Source organism: Chiloscyllium plagiosum, unplaced genomic scaffold (assembly GCF_037043375.1).
Source record: "Chiloscyllium plagiosum isolate Xiang-an unplaced genomic scaffold, Cpla_swu_hap1 HiC_scaffold_31, whole genome shotgun sequence".
NCBI classification, from domain to species: Eukaryota; Metazoa; Chordata; class Chondrichthyes; order Orectolobiformes; family Hemiscylliidae; genus Chiloscyllium; species Chiloscyllium plagiosum.
This window is the reverse complement of record NW_028270169.1, coordinates 13,348,057-13,362,679: the sequence shown is the minus strand read 5'-3', so window position 1 is coordinate 13,362,679 and position 14,623 is coordinate 13,348,057. Positions and strand designations below refer to the sequence as shown.

At 43.2% G+C, this 14,623-nt stretch overlaps 1 protein-coding gene across 18 annotated transcripts in view; it reads left to right on the top strand.

Moving 5' to 3' along the window:
• Nucleotides 1-13,546, top strand: part of msi2b (musashi RNA-binding protein 2b) — a 591,732-nt gene extending 578,186 nt beyond the window's left edge. For all 18 annotated transcript variants that reach the window (XM_087977257.1, XM_043718227.2, XM_087977258.1 and 15 more), the window contains one exon: nucleotides 1,796-13,546. In XM_087977257.1, the coding sequence (XP_087833383.1) occupies nucleotides 1,796-1,837 (42 nt within the window). In that variant the 3' untranslated portion in view covers nucleotides 1,838-13,546. The remainder of the gene's footprint in view (nucleotides 1-1,795) is intronic.
• Nucleotides 13,547-14,623: the final 1,077 nt, after the last annotated feature.

The window sequence follows — 14,623 nt, the reverse complement described above, 5'->3', positions numbered from 1 at the left end:
TGAAAGCACAATGCTCAGTATATTAATTGTATTCCAAACTTTGGCTCCTTGCCACTCACTCTTCATCCAGATTGTCTGCAGATAAAAATTCCAGACAGATAAACTGCCAAAGGGAAATGGGGTGTTACATCAAGTCAACAAACAGGATTTGTGAAGGGGAGGAAATGTGATTGGGGGGGGAGGGGTGTGAGTTGCAGAAGTTCCTATCCATGCTCACCCACACAGGGAAGGAGGTAATGTTGTGGCTTTGTCGCTGGACTAATAATGCAGCAATCCCAGATTAATGTTCAGTGGAGTCATGGGTTCAAATCACACGGTGGCAGATGGTGAAATTTGAATTCAATTTTGAAAATTCTGGAATTAAACGTTGGCTTAATGGTGACCATGTAATCATTGCTAATTGTTACAAAAAAAACCCAACTGGTTCACTAATGCCCTTCAGGGAAAGAAATCGGCCATCCTTAACTGGTCTGGTCTACAGTGATGCCCCTATGAACAAATGTTTAAGCAAACCCACTATAGGTCTCAGTCACACAGTTGGGGAGAAGATGGGTAGCTGTAATAAGATCTTCAACCCTTCCACCCCACCATCAAGAGCAAGTAGGAAATCACATGTCAGGCCTGGACCATGCTGGTGAGCTGATTAATCTGGTCCCTGACAGATGGTAGTGCCTAATGTTATGGAGGGTGGGTAGAAAGGCACAGAACAGCAAAGGAGATTTACAAGTAAGGAATCGTCATGACACTACATTACCAGTGGGGGAGCCGATGAGGCAATGCTTTAGGCAACTCCAGGCTATTTTGAACTTGGATGTCTGTTTCCTCATGGTTAGAGATATTCATTGACCCCAAGACGAGGGCAACAATGAGGGTAGATTATGAGGCTCAGCTGGCAAGAATTGAGAAGTCAAACATCAGATCCACTGAGGGGCCTCTTGCAGTGCCTGGTAATGTCCCTATCCCTGGACCAAGTGACCCATGTTCAAGTCTCACCTGCTCCAGAGATGTGTAATAACATTTCTGAACAGGTTGGTTGGAAAAATCAAATCAGACTCTGGACGGTTGGGGCTGTCGTGGCGCAGTGTAATGTCTCTCCCTCTTTGCTAGAAGGCCTGGATTCAAGTCACGGCACATTGGCTCAGTGGTTAGCACTGCTGCCTCACAGCACCAGGGACCTGCTGCGCTTTTCCAGCAACACATTTTCAGCACAGCACCAAGGACCCAGGTTCAATTCCAGCCTTGGGTGACTGTCTGTGTGGGGTTTGCACATTTTCCCTGTGTCAGCGTGGGTTTCCTCCCACAGTCCAAAAATGTGCAGGTCAGGTGAATTGGCCACGCTAAATTGCCCATAGTGTTAGGTGCATTAGTCAGAGGGAAATGGATTTGCATGGGTTACTCTTCGGGGGGTCGGTGTGGACTTGTTGGGCTGAAGGGCCTGTTGCCACAGTAGGGGAATCTAATTTAAAGTCCTGCCTACTCCAGAGGTGTATAATAATATCCTTAAAGAGGCTGATTAGAAAATATCTCAGACCCACTGAGTGTATCTTGACTTGCTTTTTTACAGTATTCTTTCCCTCTCGGTTACTCATGTAGCATTCTGTGCCAAATACAGTCTACCCCTTCTTCCCAAAGTCCCATACATCCTCCATTGCGTTTAGTTTCCTTGTCTCGTGTAGTGTCGTGTCTAGTTCTTGTTGTTGTTTAAGAGCACGTCCAGTACTGTGAGTTAACATAATTCTGCTCTTCTCTCTCCCATCCTGTCCCCCTCTCCCTCACCTCACCCTCGCCTCCTCAGAGTTTATCAGGAGCACCTTGCGAGACCGGCCGAACTTTCTGACTGGTCCCATATTCAGGTGATGCCATTAAAGCGAAGAAGAAAACTTTTAACAAAATACTCACAAGCAGGCACTACATCATCACTGAGCAAAGAAAACTGGAGGTGGTAGTCTGTGGACTAATGGTGTTTTTTTTAAATGAAAGAAATTAAATTGCATCATCTCAGTGATCTACTGTATTATAATAACCTTAAGATAAAAAGAATATGGCATTTTAAATGATTAATAATAGTCTTTTTAGTGTTTCTTGATTTATTTTGAAATTTATTTGAATCACAAATATTATTTTTTTCCTGCTATTTGTGTTTGGCCTAGTTATGTAGTTCTTAGACTGTATATGATACATTAATCAGCAATGTAATCTCTTTAAACTTTGTGTGTGTGTGTGTGTGTGTCACTTTGACTGGGAAAGAGCCCTGTTTTCCATTCACAAGAGCCTACCCCCCCCCCTCCCCTCCCCCATCCCAGATTTTACAAATTCTGAAGACTTGTAAGTGTTTAAGGAGGGGTGGTGATGGGAGGGAGGGGCTGGTGTTGGTGTTGGTGTTTGGAAGGGGAAAGGGGAGTGATGCGGTGTGACTCAGCTAAAACAACAGAAACAGAAGTGAGGAATAAGACAGAAGGAGGTGTTGGGAGGGATGGAACTCGTGTCTCCTCATGGGGAGACTACTGCCTAAAGTCAGTGAAACAGGGCGACGGGGGAAAGACTGTTTCTGTTATAAATGTTACTGTCTAAAAGGAGCGGAAAAGTAATGATCAGAAATAGATCTATTTTTTTGTCCTGCAATTGTATCTTGTTTAGCTCCACTTTTGGCAATAAGGTCAGGACTGTGAGATTTATTTTCCAAGTCCTTTTTCTATAAGTACTGTTTCCACGGGTTTGTGTTTAATTTTCTGGGTCGTCGTTTGAGGCGGTGATTATAGTATAAGGCGTTTATTTTTGTCGTTGAAGTTTGTGAACTCTCAAATACTGTAAATAACTATTCCAAGTGGCTGCACATATTCTATTCGGAGAGAGAGAGAGACTGAGAAAGAGTGAGGGGTACAAATGTTTTGGTTTTTTTTTAACAATGCTTATGGTGCTGCTCAGGGATAGTGGCACATTTAGTGAAATACAGAATCTGTAAGTTAGAGGGAAGTTGGAAATGCTATCACGCCTGATTACCTGGGCGGCACTGTAATAATTCTAAGTGTAACACTGTTTAGCTTGCTCTGTAGAAAGCTCCTGACGGAATTACTGACTGTACTCGCGTCATTACCAGTATGTTAATTTCTAGTCAGCTCCAGAAAAGCATCTTCAGTCTAGGGTTGTCTCAATTATAAATACGTTTCTTATTTCACATCGAGAAATGAAAAAAAAAATGTTTTTTTTTCATTTCACGGACTGAAGAAATAATCCACAAACAAGTTTTAATTACTTGAATTGATTTTTGTTTGTTAAAATGAACAGGCTAAGAGTTTCTGTCTCTCCAGCCTCGAAATTATAAGTGGCTAAATATTGTCACGTTTCAACCATTTGCTTTTCTCTCCTTAATCTGTTGTTAGGCAAGTACCCTGTCAGTTACTGTATTGCCTGAGTAGGGATGTACAGTAAGGCAGTACAAAAGCAGAACTCACACGAGCCTATTATCCATTTTACTCTGTATTACTGAATTGAGAGCAAAAAGAAAGGTTCTTTTTCACGAATACCTCAGTGCTGTATTGGTTTCAGCATAGAAGCATTCTAAAGATTAATTTATTGTAGACTTAAAGATAATTAAAATAACATTTTTTAACAATCGTTGCACTGTGATTGGTAGGGAGAAACTGACAATTCCTATTTGCACATGTTAATTATTTGGCATTTTTTTTATGGTCCTGGATCCCCTTAGACGGGGGGGGAGATGTATGAAGGATAGTCTAATTTCTTTTTGTTACATTTGTCTTTTATTTTTAAATTAAATTGAGACAAGTAGGGCTCCAACAGCCAATAGATTGACATCTTGTTAGGTGGTATGATGATGAAGTGGGAATGTTAGTTTATTGTGTTTTACTGTAAGACAAAGCAACAAATCATCTGGGTTTTTTTGAAGAGAAATAGCAGTATTTCTTCAACATGTGAAATTTGGTACTCTAGACTCTTTGTTAATACACTGATTCATAGCTGCTGCACTCCTGGATTATTGTTTCCAGATAGGTTACAGAAGAGTTAGCAATTAACATACGGCCTGACTAGACACAGAAGCAGGTAACTATAGAGGCAGTCAAATATTATGACATTAAAACAACAGTGGATCCTGTCAGGGTTGTTTTTAAAAGAGAAAAAAAAAACACATTTGTTTTTACTCCCTGTTTTATTTTTGTCTGGTTTGTAAAAACGCTGGATGCGAAGAGATTTTTATAAGTGAGAAAAGATTTGATTGAGGCACGAAATTGAAATAATAACACGCATTTTAAAGAAAGAAATTGTTCTTGGGAAAAACAGAAAAACATAGTTCCCTAAGATCTGATTGTAATCAGGGAACATTTGTATTAATAAATAAATATATATATATTTTTGGGGGGTTTGTTGATAATTCTGAACTGTTTTTCCTAGTTTATTTTATTTTTCCCTCATTCCCTTTCACCTCACAGAGATACATTTCCACATCCCCTCCACCCTGCTTCATTGTTAGTCATTGATGTATTTTTGCTAGTGTATACAGTTGCTATTGTCCTAGAGTGCTGTCTTTGATGCTTAGCATAGTGATTTTTAAGACAAAATAATTCTCTCGCCAATAATAAATCTTGAGTATTAGTTGTAGATGTATTGTAAGTTAAAAGAGGAGAAAAAAAGTTTAAAAAAAATTTTTTAAAGGAAAAAAAACATAAATACAAGTTATTAGATGTAGTTAAATGAGATCTAGGACCAGTAAGGATAGGATTTCCTGTATTTAATAATTAATAATTAAGAAAAAGGTAATTACTAACCATTATAATGTTGGGGCAATTCTGCTGATCTGACATGGTTTCAACTAACCAAAGCTTTCATGACATTTTAATGCTGGTATATGGAAGGCATTAAGTGGATTCCCCACCCTTGTCTTTTTAAAGGGGTTGCCATACTACCTTAAATGCTAATGCTAGATATGCAAAACTGGGTTTTTATTATTTTTAAGAGGGACACAAGCTATAATTATGAAAATGATTTTATTAAGAAAAGAATCCATATTTTTTTAAAAGCTCAGATGAAATTGATAAAAAAAGTGATTGTGTGATAAGTTTTAATGTTTATATACACATAAACCACAGTCCCAGTGGCCCACTGCACAGATATTTTTGACGAAATAAAATATGTTTTAATGTGTCTGCCTATATAGTAAGGTTCACTTTAGTTCTCACTTGTCTAGAGCGTTGGATTTGTTAAGGTTTTCTGTGACTGAATATTCTGTCACTTTAAGAAGAGTCCATACAATTTTTATTTTTTAATTTGGTCTTGTAGCTTGGACTTTAAGGTAGCATGGCTCTGTTTTGCTCAAATTTTATTTTTCATTGTACAACAGTTTACAGCTGATGAATGTTACACATCTTGCTTAGACTAGTTTCAATTCATTGGGCAAGTGTTGGTGATTTTTCTGACCTGAAAGCTGTTTGACTGAACTTTGTGCATTTAAGGCACTGCTGTTAGAACTTGAAGCTGAGGTGAGGAGCTCGGGGAGTTGGGTGGTGAATGGGGAGGGGGAAATGGGGCTGGGTCTGGGAAAATGTTGGGGGAATTAGGGATGAGCCACAGTGACGGCCGCAGGTCCAACCTCCATCCCAGGCTAGATGCGGTCAAGTTATGTGCCACCTGTCAGTTTGCCATCGCTCTGCAGTTCCCTTGATAGTTCTACATGGAGAATAGCTGCCCCCCCCCCCTCACCCGTTTAAATTGGCAAGTGGCTGGGAGGGGAGAGAAAGGGAGAGGACCTAAGATCCACATGACACCATGAAAGGCAGCCCAAGGCACTTGACTGGCCTCAGCAGCAAGAGTGACCACACTTGGGATATTGAAGGAAGATCCTGTTCCGATTAATTTCAAGTACTCATGCCTCCTTCTCCCTTACAAATTGCTATGCTGTGCAGATAGGGGCTGTCAAGTTCTTTAGGATGTCCCAGGTCCACTAGGGATATAATTCTTTCATTTCACCTCGTTTCTGAATTTGAGACCTCGTGACACTTTGACCTCACCTCGACCTTACCGATAAGAAATAGTAAAGACTCAAACGGGAAGGAAAGGGTTGGTCCTGCCCCCAATGCAGTGCTGAATCAGTCAGACCATAAACTCCATGATCAAGGGGAACTTCACTAATGACTTACACATGGCAGAAATGAGCAATATTTGCACTTTCCAAATTGTGCTAAAACCCATTGACGTGTTTGGCCGTTGGCTCAATTATTTAATGTCTTTGGAATTAATTTGTTAGACCAGGATTTGCTTTAATGTGACAATTGCAGCCTCAGGCAAGAACCACCAGTGCTCAGCACTAATGCAAATTGACAGAGTCAACATCTTTTTCTTCTTTGGTTTTTGGGAATGCCAAGGGAGGTCAGGAACTAAGGTGGCTGTGATATAGTTTTTGGGGCTAGGCATGGAGCATTGTTGGGAGGTTCCCTTTGGATTTCAGTCACTGAGCAACTCAATGTAGATGGGATACTCCATCATGAAGAGATGTGGACCGAAGCAAGGAGCTTACTTTTATCTGTTTGATCACTCAGTGACACTGCCCTCTGGTCGTTGTGAATTTAGTTCATTCTCAGTCCTGGCACTGAACTGTCTACATGTGAGATGGCCAGAAACAGACAATCTCCAATTCCGACAGCAATTTGAAACAGAGAAGGATAGCTCTGACATGGTAGTTATTGCAGACAGAGAATGTTAATGGGATGCTGCACTACATGTCTATTGTAGCTCTGCTGTCAGGAGCTCACAGTCCATTGTAACAACACTACTGCTGCTGTCAGTGCTGCAGATAATTACAGGATATGAGAACCTAGGGCACTAGTTAATTTTATCAATGGAAGATCATTCAGTTGGCTAGTTTAGTTTTACTTATCCAGTTAATGTTTGTAATTAGATATTGTTCATCTTCAGAGTGAAGACTGTTCACTGCCAGATTAAGATGTTATTGGCATAGATATTACGGCAAGTAGAAAGTGGACAGTGACCACACCAGAATGGACAGTAGTGACACCAGTTGATAGCAAATAGACAGTGGTCACACCCCTTGGTGATGAATGGACAATGGTCACTCCTCTTGGTGATGAATGGACAATGGCCGCACCCCTTGGTGATGAATGGACAATGGTCACTCCTCTTGGTGATGAATGGACAGTGGTCACTCCCCTTGGTGATGAATGGACAATGGCCACACCCCTTGGTGATGAATGGACAATGGCCGCACCCCTTGGTGATGAATGGACAATGGTCACTCCTCTTGGTGATGAATGGACAGTGGTCACTCCCCTTGGTGATGAATGGACAATGGCCACACCCCTTGGTGATGAATGGACAGTGACTACTCTCCTTGGTGATGAATGGACAGTGGTCACACCCATTGATGATGCATGGACAGTGACCACACCCCTTGGTGATGCAGGAACAGTGACCACACCCCTTGGTGATGAATGGACAAATGTCACATCCCTTGGTGATGAATGGACAGTGGTCACACTCCTTGGTGATAAATGGACAGTGGTCACACTCCTTGGTGATAAATGGACAGTGACCACTCCCCTTGGTGATGAATGGACAGTGACCACACCCCTTGGTGATGAATGGACAGTGACCACACCCCTTGGTGATGAATGGACAGTGGTCACACCCCTTGGTGATGAATGGACAGTGGTCGCACCCATTGATGATGCAGGGACAGTGACCACACCCCTTGATGATGCAGGGACAGTGACCATACCCCTTGGTGATGCAGGAACAGTGACCACACCCCTTGGTGATGAATGGACAAACGTCACATCCCTTGGTGATGAATGGACAGTGGTCACACCCCTTGATGATGAATGGACAGTGGTCACACGCCTTGGTGATGGATGGACAGTGACCACACCCCTTGGTGATGGATGGACAGTAGTTACACCCCTTGGTGATGAATGGACAGTGACCACACCCCTTGTGATGAACGTACAGTGGTCACACTCCTTGCTGATGAATGGTCAATGACCACACCCCTTGGTGATGAATTGACAATGGTCACACCCCTTGGTGATGAATGGACAGTGACCACACCCCTTGGTGATGAATGGACAGTGACCACACCCCTTAGTGATGAATGGACAGTGGTCACACCCCTTGGTGATGAATGGACAGTGGTCACACCCCTTGGTGATGAATGCTCAGTGGTCACTTCCCTTGGTGATGAATGGACAGTGGTCACAGCAGTTGGTTGAGATGACAACACCAGGTCTTAGACTTGGGGTGTGACCAGTTGATCTTAGCAGCTTTCTTACTGAAATTAACATTGCAAAACACTTTCTGGGACAGTTCTTAATTTATGACTCATCAGCCCAGTCTTCTCTACATGTGGCTCAGCACAAGATTGCAACCCATTATACTGCGACACAATTCCTGCAGCAATTTATCTGGCAAACAGTTTTGTGAAAGGGAGACCTGTCAGCCCAGATATGACGATTTGATCCATGATTCCAGATAAACATAGGACAGCCCAGAATGTACACATAGTGTACAGTGCAATGTCAGTACAGACAGCACTAAATATAAAATAGTCAGTCTCTGCCTCGGGTCCACTTTGGCTCTTGACTGACTCATGGATGGTTGGGTTGGGGAGGGAATTGAGATATTCTCATGCTGCTGTGCTTTCTTTCCTAGTTTGTTACTTGGAACCTCATTGCTACAAGTCAGTCAGAAGTCAAGAGTTGGTTTTTGAGGTGCGGTTTGAGTTGTTCGCCAATGCTGGCTTCAGAGACTGCCATCCCTTGCCGTATCACTCTTCCATTGGTCTCACCTTAAAAGGAGCGGGTGTTACAGGAGGGCTGACCCTGAAAGAGATGTGTTTTTGAGGCAAGATGGCATATTTGGGATCTGATCAGAACACTATGATAGCTGACTTCTTGATGCAGTGGGATCACAGATGTCCATGTGGTTTCTCCAGATGGATCAGCAGCTGAACTGCTGGTTTCTTTTGTCCTGTGGATCTATTCCTGTTGCAGCCGTGCATACAAGACTCTGTGAGTCTTGGACTGATCACTGTCTCATTATTCGATCCACGACACTTTTTCCCTCTTCAACAATCTGCCTACAAGTTGTGATTAAGAAGTTATTTTTTAAATGGTCAATTGGTTTGTGAAATTGACCTGAAATGTACAAATATAAGTTGTTTGCAGAGGATTGATTGGAGATTGGAATCTGATTATGGCCCTGCTGATTATTGTGCTGCTGTCTGGTAAAGACGTCTTCACTCTATCTTTAGCTTCTCCTTCTCTTGTTGTTTACTTTGGAGATTGAATTGTAGACTATGTTGAGAAATACAGAGGTGCTTCGGTGTTCCAAAGTCTGTGCAATGTCTCAATAAAGTCTGAAACGACCCAATAAACAAATGAGGTGGAAGAGAGACATACAAAATTTGGTACAAAATAAGTTTTACTTCCTGCATGCCTTCCGCGTTCCCCCCCCCCCCCCCCCCCCCCACATAGCTTTAGGATCACCACAATGAAGTCCAGACCCAGATTGAAATTTTCACTGGTATAGTCCCTCCCTCCATAGTTCAAGATTTCGCCCCCTCCCCCTCAGTCTTGATCCTCTAGTCCAGAGACTACCCCATCTCTTGCTTTATTTAGTGGGGATACTGGGCTGTTCCTCGTGTTCCCATTTCTGTACTTCTCACTGCATTGTTAAATACTCAGAACGAGTGGTTGTGCTGGCATTGTGGTGAACCAGAGCTTTTTGTTTTAACACTATCACTGTCGTTGATTGAACCACCACCTCCAAGGCCGAGAGAAAGGCCACTGTGGCCAAAAGGGAGCCATCTTTCTCATGTCATCACCAAGTCCCTGGACAGAGGCATAACCTTGGGCACAACAGCAGGAAATATCAAGCACACTTGCAGAAGGCAATGCTGGAAACTGGGCACCTGGTTGTGTTTTTAGGTTCTATGATCCTCACGATTGTAATGATGGTGCCTGTAAGGAGCAACACCCACACCCCAATCACTGCATCAGTACATTCACTCTTCCCAACTGCTTTTGGAAGAACCTGATTTTCTTTGTGGATATGTCACTCTGAGCTACCACCAGCTTCCCGTCTCAAGCTGCATATGATTGTAGCATGTCAAGATGCTTCAGGTGTCCTGTTGAGAGATGGCTGACGCTCTGCCGGAATACCACAGCAATGCAGTGAGTGTATCAGTCTTCTGTTCGGCTACTGACCTGTACATGTTCCAGGGCTAGGGCATGATGGCCAATCTCAGGTCAGGGCAGCAGGCTATTGTTCAGCCTGACCACCTGCCCTTCTTCTGCAGATATATCTACGCCTGAATGTCCCTGGAATGGAAGCATCTGGTGTCCACCAGTGCACTTCAGACCACCTGCCAGTGTGAGGCGCCAAGGGGGCCCAGATCACATCATTGAATCTGAAAGTATAATGAATTTTGATTAAAAATTTCCTTTGAAGCTTCTTTGTGCTACAGTGGGATAATAGTGGCTCCTTTCTAAAGGGCCACTTGATTGGTTCCAGGATCTAAGAAGAGGTAGAAATGAAGAGCAGTGATTTTGACTTCACTTTGAGCAACAGTTTTAGTTGGTTCTGCAAAAGAGCCTTTTAACATGCTCTGTCCCCTTGTTGGCAACCTCCATTTCAATATTTCATACAACAGTCTTCATTGACTGTAAAGTGCTTTAGGCGGCCTTGAGATCACGAAAGGTGCTATATGAATGCAAGTCTTCCTTTCACACAGAGTGAGAAAAGCTCACTTTTGGCCTCTAGGTTCCATTCAGTGCAGCAATTCCTTTGTGTGGATGCCTTTGATTTACTTTAATTCCTGGCTGTTTGTTCAGTTCAATCGTATTTGCCATTGCCCTTCAGCCTTATGCAGTCTCCCTCCATGTAAACTGTTACCATTCTGCCCTGAAAACTAAGCAATGTAGCTGTCCACATGTGTAGGTCACATTAAACTGTCTTGTCAGCACTTTTGGTGGTCAGTGTGTCTTACCACTCGGTCAAAGCCTGAACATGCAAGGAAAGCCTTCCTCTTTTTAAAGCTCCATATTTCAGGCTCTGCACTGAATTGCTGCTAATTCAGACAAAGATAAAGAATTTCAATGGAAAACATTTTAACCAATTTCCCACTTATGGTGATTTGAGCAATGCCCAAAGGGGTGAACGATGGATTCTGTCCAGGCACTATCACAATCTCCAGAAGGGTACCTCCTTGATGTGAAATTGTTTTCTGTTTCCAACATTAACTAGTATTAAGCAAACATCTTGATGAAGAGCTTTTGCCCGAAACATCGATTCTCCTGCTCCTCGGATGCTGCCTGACCTGCTGTGCTTTTCCAGCACCACACTCTCGACTCTGACCTCCAGCATCTGCAGTCCTCACTTTTGTCTGAAGTAAACGTTGCCATTTCGTGCCAGTCCAGTACTGTCGTTCCAAGGGACTAGACTTGAGCCTCTCAAACCCATTTCTCTTGAGTCAATTTATAGCCCCACCAAAACCTTTTTTTCTTGTTGGTGCAGAATTGATGGGTCAAAGGGCCTCCTGTGTATTGTAAAACTCTACAACTTTGGCCCTTTCAATCGTGGCAGTATGATTTCAGGTCCAAGAGGGACAGGCGTGGCTCATCTCACCCAAGTTGTGGTCCTTTAAGTCATATTCCACTGCCTTATGCTAAAATCTAGGTTGACTGCAATGCTGAGGGAAAGCTGCATTGTCAACGGTGCTGTCTCTCAGACAAAATGTCTTACTGAGGCCCTGTTTGGCCACTCATTAATGATTCTATGGCAATACTTTGAATCGGGTTTGTGGGAGAATTTTCCCCTGGTGTGCTGTCCTTTAACCAGCAGTACTGAAAGCAGCGATCCAGTTATTATCCCAGCGCTGTTTTAGGATCTTGCTGTGTTTCCATTAATAAGTGCATTCCTTACTTTACAGCAATAACTTCACTTAAAAACACTTTATCATCTTTGGGCTGTGAGGTGGCAAATGTCTCCATAGAAATGCCAGTTCTCTCTTGGTGCAAAGTTACTTAACTTGATGCCGTTTCATGGACAATATTCTCAAAAAATCTGTTAACAAATCGACACCAAGTACAATTACACAATGCTGCAAGCCAGCATTTGTTCAGCGTGTATTGTGAAGACTGAATTGGCAGCGTAAGCAACAACACTCAATGATAAGGAAAGGAGAGGGTTTCATTGTGACAAAATAAGACTCCTGCTAAAAGGGAATAATAAGCCAGACCTCAGAATGAAAGGTCCACTCAAGCTGTCTGTAAAACCAGTCACCTGCTGTGTATTTCCACTGTCTACTGCTTTGTCTCATTATTTGTGTTTTGATTTTTACTTCCTTGGCTGTTCTATCCCCAGTTGCCTGGTCAGGCGCCAATGTCCTTACTTCACATTAAGACCGTGCAGCAAACCGTACTGCGCTCTAGAAGAAAGCCTTGATCTGGAAAGTACTTTGAGACATTGCAATATGATAGAGGAACATTTCTGTTTAGACAAGGAACTGTCTTATACTGGGGCAGGTCTCCACACTCTGTCCACAGGCTGGGCTGAGGAGTGATAACTGAGAGTTTGATGTTTACAGTTGATGAGGCTTGAGTTATTGCAAGAGCAGGGTCATTGACCACTTTTCAACGGAGGTTAGACTTACGGAAACATGGCACTCTTGGACAGCCTGAGACCACGCAAGGCTCTATGTACACAGTCTTCCTTCCTCCATGGCTAAAGGGTTTTGAATCCCCCCTCTCTGGAAAGTAAAAGATAAAACCTGGATAAAATATCCCTCAAGTATTGAGTTTCTTGCCATTGTTTTACCAAGTGAAGCTCCAGTCTTGGCACCTTCTCTTGTGATTAATGAGTCAGTCCTTGCCTTGAGAGAAGCATTTGCAAAAAGACCTTGTCTTTCCAACTGATGTGGGATCAAAGGGGTGGATGGGTGGCTGGGGATGATAATTGAGTGGTGGGGAGACCGAAAGGAAGGATCCCTTTGCACATACCACATAGAGTCTTGTAAACTTTGGCCGCAGATCGGGGTTTGGAGTGTCACTGGTTTATGGTCCTCATATTAGGTCAAGATGGCTTCCTGGAATACATGCCTCAGCTCCATCTTAGCCTCCCAATCGATGGAGAAAAGCAATAGCGTTAGATGAGTATGTGGGCAATGCAGAAGTTTGCAGAGAGGCGCTCCTGCAGGTGTTCGGGGTCACTGTGACTCACTCCTCCCTCCCCAGCTCTCACCTCACCATGAAAATCCAAACTGTCAACACTGTAAACACAACTAGTTTTAAAACAAAAAGCATCTTTCAGGTCCCTGTGTACGGCTTACTAAGCCCTGTTGTAAAATATGTGGATGGGGCTCTCTCACATCACAGATGTGGAAAGTATAATTTTATATTTGTATTTTCAAAATAAAAAAATGTTTGTGAAAGGTTTCCATCCTCTACTGTGGTCCAGAAATCAATGTGTTTTGTCTGAGATAATAAAAAAAAGTTTCAAAAATAAATTGTTTTGAATGCTGTTTTTGTTGATGTGTTTTATATTAAACCTGAGAGCCAGTAGGAATATTGCCACATTGATCTGAATCTGACATTTTCGAATGGCAGCACACCACACAGTGCTGGCTTCCCTGATAAAGACCGTTATATTATCGGCAATGCCCAATATTGATGGACAATGTCTGTACAGTATTGACACCACTGTACAATATTGATATGCCCTCAATAGACAATGCCTGATAGAGGCACTACCCAATGTTAACATGGAATGAACGCCATCCAATACTGAGGCACTGGAATAGACCCCACCAGACATAGACCCCACCAGACATAGACCCCACCAGACATAGACCCCACCAGACATAGACCCCACCAGACATAGACCGCACCTGACATAGACCGCACCTGACATAGACCGCACCTGACATAGACCGCACCTGACATAGACCGCACCTGACATAGACCCCACCTGACATAGACCCCACCTGACATAGACCCCACCAGATATAGACCCCACCAGATATAGACCCCACCAGATATAGACCCCACCAGATATAGACCCCACCAGATATAGACCCCACCAGATATAGACCCCACCAGATATAGACCCCACCAGATATAGACCCCACCAGATATAGACTCCACCAGATATAGACTCCACCAGATATAGACTCCACCAGATATAGACCGCACCAGATATAGACCGCACCAGATATAGACCGCACCAGATATAGACCGCACCAGATATAGACTCCACCAGATATAGACCCCACCAGATATAGACCATACCAGATATAGACCACACCAGATATAGACTCCACCAGATATAGACTCCACCAGATATAGACTCCACCAGATATAGACTCCACCAGACATAGACCGCACCTGACATAGACCGCACCTGACATAGACCGCACCTGACATAGACCGCACCTGACATAGACCGCACCAGATAGAGACCGCACCAGATAGAGACCGCACCAGATAGAGACCGCACCTGATATAGACCGCACCTGATATAGACCGCACCTGATATAGATTGCACCTGACATAGACCGCACCAGATATAGACTCCACCAGATATAGACTCCACCAGATAT